Raw genomic sequence first — 6,367 nt, forward strand, 5'->3', positions numbered from 1 at the left:
GTATACCGTCGCCACTTAAACAGGTGCACACATGAATTTTTATCCCACTTTATTTGTATCTGCTAATGTATGCTCAACGTTTTACATATGTGTTAAACAAAAGTGTACATATGTACATACATTAGAGTGGTAAAAACAAAAATTGCCACATAAAAATATGGCTATTTATAAACTAAATATACAACTCAAAAACATGAAGATTTGAGTTGTGCCGTTATTGCAGAGGCCCATCGATATATAGTGCTGTGCGTTGGTTAAACGCTTACGCGCAAAGCTCATTTAACAGATTCGCTGCCAGTGGGAAAATGTAAGGTATAGTAATCGAAAAAATAATCTGAAAAACAACACTTTTCACATTCGAAAATACACTTTTTCCCCCAAGGCGATGTCCTTGGAAAAGTGGGGCATTCAATTTTGCATTACCTAGTAGCGAGAAATGAATGTAATTTAATATGAAATTTTTGTGACTTTTTGAATAAATACATTAGAATGCTGATTATATAATAAACAGTAATTGGATGTAAAACTCATAAGAAATACATTCGATTATTTATCACGCATGGAATGCATTACTACTTTTTACACTGGGTTATGTAGCAACTCTGATGCATTGCCAAGTATGCATAACTGAGCATTTACTGTAGTGCGACCAGATTACTCCTTGCAGTTTTGAAGTTCTGTACATCGTAGGTCAGCTATTCGTGCGAATTGCAAGTGCATTCCACTCTTGATTATTCCGAGTGCACGGTTTATTGTCTCGGCTTCGGATTCATCAAGGGACGATCCAACTTTAATGAACTTTCTCGTATATGTTCCCATAAACGGGGACGGCCCAGACGGTAAGATATCTAGTGACCGCAGTAATTTTATCGCCAGCGTTCTAAGATATTAACTCTAAAAATTGCACATCAATGAAAATATGTATTTATGTAAACAAAATCAACGCGGCTATTGATGTTGGCTAATCAATTACAGGCTAACCTAATATTCACGCACGCCCCCAATTTACTGTCAAAAATTACTCAGGCACATACAAATTGTATGGGATCAACCGAAATTGAACGGCCTGCGTATGAAGCTAACTCAATTTCCGAATTTTTGTTCTGCGGGACATTTTGATTTGACGTTTCGCTCAATGAAATCAATCAATATTATGCTATGTTCTAACAGCAGCTCCATTCGTAATTCAATGTTCAAAAACGAAGTACGCCATATGAAATTCGAGAATGAATATTCCCATTTCAATTATGCGATCAAAGCAAAGGAATTGCAGACAATGGGTTTCCAGAATTTAAATATGGTTATAGTCAGTGGTAAAGGGCTGAAGATACTTATTATGCATATGCGTTTGTCATTTTACGAAATCATTTCATGAAACATTAGGGGTATTCACGGCCCGGTGCATAGATAGCATAAATAGCATAATTGGATAATTTTGTTGTTGTTTGAACACATGAAACAACAACAATCAAGCTATTTGTGCCATATATGCACCATGCTAGACAGTATGCACCGGATCGTGAATACCCCTATTGTAAATTCGTATATTTTCACTACATACGTTTCATGCGACTAATTCGTGAAATTACAAACACATAATCGCAGTACCTGTTGCTACCAGTGTTGCCACTTATACGAAATCAGTATAATTATACAAAGGTATGTATAATTTTTGTATAAAATATTTTAATCTCTACCTTTGTATAGTGTGAATCATCGTAACATTAATATGCATAGCGAAGATTTGCTACGAAAGATTGGTGCATATTTTAGTAGAAGTTATGTTCATCAAGAAAAGCTAAAAGACTTTCAAGAATACTTCAATTTTGCAATTCAAAAAGTTTTGACCCACCCACCAAAAGAAGTAGGCGTTGAGAGAAATCTGCAGCTATACGCCCCTACATGAGGCTTTTGACGGCAGGATTTATTTCACAAACCTTTGATGAACCCTATACCTTACATACCTTAATTTCATGAAATACTCGCTGTGTTTTCTTAAAGAATATAGTTGAATATAATTTTTCAATCAGGTCGTACATTGCTTTACAAAGTAAAGCCATGTGTAACAAACTTTTGAAAACGGTTATGTCCAACTATTGGATAACGCAAATTTTAAGAACTAGTGACAAGGATTTCGATCACGGAAATTTCGAAGAGTTTCTTAATTTGTCTCAAGTATGTATATATTAGTGTAGCAGTCGACTTTAGCGACGCACTTTTCAACATTTTGGGTCCTCATTGTGCGGAAGCTTTGCATCTGGCTCGCTTTAACGGAATTTTAAATTTTGCAGATCTACATTTGGATCCTAGTTTAAATGTCGAGTCTTATTGGAAGAATGTTGTAATTCCTCAGAGCATTGCGGGTTTGCAGCCTCATTTGTTCAAATAAAGCCAAAAAATAAAGCTTGTATAAATTTTGTATAATCTCAAAACTTTTGTTTATAATATACTTTGAAATTATACGATTTCTGTAAATTTTTCATTTTGCTGGTAGCAACACTAGTTGCCTACCCTCAAAAGGCATATTTTAAAGCTTCCAAAAAGTGATGTCAAGGGATAATATTTAGAAAATATATAAAGACATTTGAAGGGAACAAATTAATTTTGCCGATTTTCCATAGACATAAAAAAACTTGAAGATGCATTTTTTTTTTAATGTACAGAAATATGTACACATGTAAATAGAATAAACTAACTTTGTACGTACGCTTATTACCTTACCAACAAAAGTCATTACATACTTTAAGCCATTTACGGAAATATAATTTACCTATTTCACACCTAATTAGGCGTAATGCAAAGCGACCGTCCATAAAAAAATTTTTATATAATTCGTCATTTCCTTTTATCGTTCGCTTCATAGATGCATTAGAACACACACATAACACTTATGCCTTTATGCGTATATGTATATGTATTTACTCGTAGTTATAAACTTACGTCTCTGACATCATCGTAGAAATATTTCAGATCATCATCGAGTATGATGTAAGGTTCGATTTGTATATCTCGCACGGGCCCTGCCGGTTGTTGTGTATGCACCGAACTGTATTGACGATAACTCCCTGTCAGTGTTGTGGAATTAGGGCTATTATTATTATTTACATTTGAGCTGCTTGTGGTTGTTGTGCTACTACTACTGCTGTTGCAGGCGGCGTTTGTGTTTTGCTGAAATTAGATAAAGAATAAAAGGTTACCAACAGGTGTTTAAAAAATATATGTAAAAAGTTTCGAAAAAAGATAAAGAATGCAATTAATTTTTCCTTACGTACGAATGCAGAATTTTATTTTCCGATTCGATTCGATAATGTCCTAGACATACATACTTATATGGATGTAAATATGTATACTAGGGTGGCCTAAAACACACACAAGAAAATCAGAACTTTGGAACTTTTCTGCAACTTATTCAATAATTAGATTTTGACTTTTTAAATAGGTGGCAACCCTGTCCAGACACCTCAAAAATATTCTATATGTTCAAACTAAGGATTTTTTAACATTCTTTCGTTCGACGCACATATTTTAATATTTCATATATACATAGCTTTTGTATAACTCGATTACATTGCACTTTACAAACCGGTGGCAACCCTCTTCAAAATATTTTTAAGCTAAAGCGTTGTTCGACCAATATTGTCATTTTTGAAAATCGAATTAACTACATGAACCTAAATATTACAAGAAGTGAAATTATGAAAGTTATCAGAAAATAAAAACAAATCGCAATTTTGAATTCAGCGTCCTCAAATTTACTAATGCCGATTTCGTTTCTTCCGAAAAATGCAACCCTCTCTTTGCCATCTACGCACAAACACTAAGAAGAGGGCGATGGGAAGGCAACATTTTTTGTAGAAACGAAATCGCCATAAGAAAAAAGTTTTCATTTACATCCGCCATAATTCTATTTTTCTCACATTTTACGAAAAAGGGAAGCACTGTGTGGCGGCACAATTAAATTTAACCAACTTGAATAAAAAATAGGAGCCTTCTGATTTTCCGAATTCTTCAGTTCTGGGTGGTGGATGAAAAAAAAATTGGACCACCCTAATGTGTGTACATAAATATTGGCATACTGCATGTCTACAAGTATTTGTGTTAAAAACCATCTAAGCAAATATTCAGTTACATATGGAACACACTCAAGTACGAAAATTACTTTAATTTACCGTAAATGGGAAAAGGTTAAATTTAGCCCTTTTTTCAAATCTTACAAAATTGCGTTAACAAACGAATTAGCAACACGCCAAGCCTTAAATTTACGCGCTTAAAAGTCGCATTCGCTGATTAAGAAATAGCACATAATTTTCACAAAATTATTTTGAAGAAAAATATCTACGAGCTTTGCAGACAAAAAACTTAAAAATGAGCATTAAACAAACAAACACAGCCACACACACACACAGGCTTTAATAGACAAACATTGGCAACTGCAGTCATTTGAGGCAGAAAGCGTGCCATAATCTCAGTTGTGGCACAACACCTTTGTTGTTGTTCTCTTTGTAATACAAATGAAGTTGCAATTTATGGTGAGCAGCACAAACACAAACAACAAAAACACCAATGACACAGAGAGAGCGTATGCCACTAAAGTGTTTACAAATTAAGGAAATTAGTGTGGTACGGCGAGATTAATAAGTGGAAAATTGCAGCCTATGTGTCGTCGCAGCGGTTAGTGGGTTGGCAATTCGATCCACCTTCACTTTGCGGCACGATTCACGCATAGCACAGGTGAACAAAGAGGCCGTTGAGAGTCACATAGATACATTATTAGTTTGATCTTTGCCACTAATAGCATAAATTTGTTGCTTACATATATGTACGTATGTACATTAGACTGCATCACCAAAAAATGTTGCGGTTTTTTCCACCGGGATTATAAAATTTATTATATTTTAAGGCTTCCTCCAAAATATTTGGGAAAAATACTAAGATTTACGTGAGCTGGACCGATTATAAAATACCCCTAAAAATTTTGTTTTTTATGAACAAAAATAGTTTCTTAAAGAAATTTTTGAAAAAAGAAATAAATTTTTAATGCTGTTAACTTTTTTCAAAGATTGATTTACGAAAAACTTGAAAACTGGGCTAAAACTATTCTGATTTAAACTTATGACGTCCCAGTAGAAAAGTATTTTCTCACTCTTTATTTCTCTGCAAAAAAAAAAAAATCATTCGTGTACCAATTTTATTTTTATTTTTTTTTCATATACCAACACATCTAAATTCAACTTGGAATAATGCTCGTTCATTCTACCTTTCTCTTTCATCCTTTGAATAAGTTTATTAGCAAAGAAATAAAAAGGGCGAGAAAATACCTTTCCAATGATATCTCACAAGTCTAAATAGGAGTAGTTTAGGTTCAGTTATTCAAGTTTTTCTTATACCAGTCTTTGAAAAAAGTTAAAAAAAAAACAGCATCAAAAATCTCAATATTTCTATTCAATTGAAAATTTTTTCAAATTTTTTTTAAATATTTTTGTTCAAATTTTTGAAAATTTAGCCGTTTTGTCACTTGAGGGGATTTAAAAAAACAAATTTTTTATGAAAATATTTTGTTTCATAAAAAGCTCCATGTTTGGAGATATTTTCAAATCGGTCCAGTTCACGTAAATCTTAATATTTTTCCGAAATATTTTGGTGGACGCCTTAAAATAGAATAGATTTTATAATTCCAATGGAAAAATAGTACGGTTTTTTTTTTTTTTTGTATAGGGAGTGATGCAGCCTAATGTACACATGTATATAGCTGAGTATGGCATATGGATATTCGTAATTTTAAAGAGTTTACTATGCGCGCGACTGGGGTTAAAACTGACTACAGATTGTATTTGTTGTACCACAATTTTAGTTGCTTTATTTCTATTTATTACTGTTTTAATAAATATGTATGTACTGCAGTTTCTGTTGTTGTAATCTACACTTGAGCAAAATTGTCGCGCCTGAGTACCCCAATAAATCAACAACAATTGCTGTTTACTTGTCTATCTTTGCACCATCAAATGCAGCAACCAATTCCAATAAACCAGATATAATCAAAAAAAAAAAACAAAAAAAAAAGTGCCAACGGCAACAGCAGCAAACACCAGCAGCACAAATAGTTGATTTCAAAATCGGCCTCTGCGCTCTCTGTGTGGTGTGCAATGCATGGTAACGACTTAATTTGCACCCACTTTTGACGAAATTTGTTGTTTATTGTTGTTGTTAAGCTAAACAGTCATATCTACATGTGTATTTAGTTGTTGTTGTTGCTGCTGCTATTATTGGCTGTTCACATGTGTTTTAAGGTTATCACATTGAACTGGATTTGTATAAGGTGGTAATAAACTCCAAGCTATTCCAAGCACTCAGGCATATTCGCCCACTG

General features: G+C 33.6%; 1 protein-coding gene across 1 annotated transcript in view; it reads right to left on the reverse strand.

The window, feature by feature from the left end:
• Nucleotides 1-6,367, reverse strand: part of LOC118736935 (decaprenyl-diphosphate synthase subunit 1) — a 101,261-nt gene that overhangs the window by 48,850 nt on the left and 46,044 nt on the right. Inside the window, exon 2 of the mRNA XM_036467089.1 lies at nucleotides 2,941-3,168. Within this exon, the coding sequence (XP_036322982.1) occupies nucleotides 2,941-3,168 (228 nt within the window). The remainder of the gene's footprint in view (nucleotides 1-2,940; nucleotides 3,169-6,367) is intronic.

This window comes from Rhagoletis pomonella, unplaced genomic scaffold, assembly GCF_013731165.1.
Source record: "Rhagoletis pomonella isolate Grant_MI unplaced genomic scaffold, Rhpom_1.0 Rhpom_scaffold_00004, whole genome shotgun sequence".
NCBI lineage: Eukaryota > Metazoa > Arthropoda > Insecta > Diptera > Tephritidae > Rhagoletis > Rhagoletis pomonella.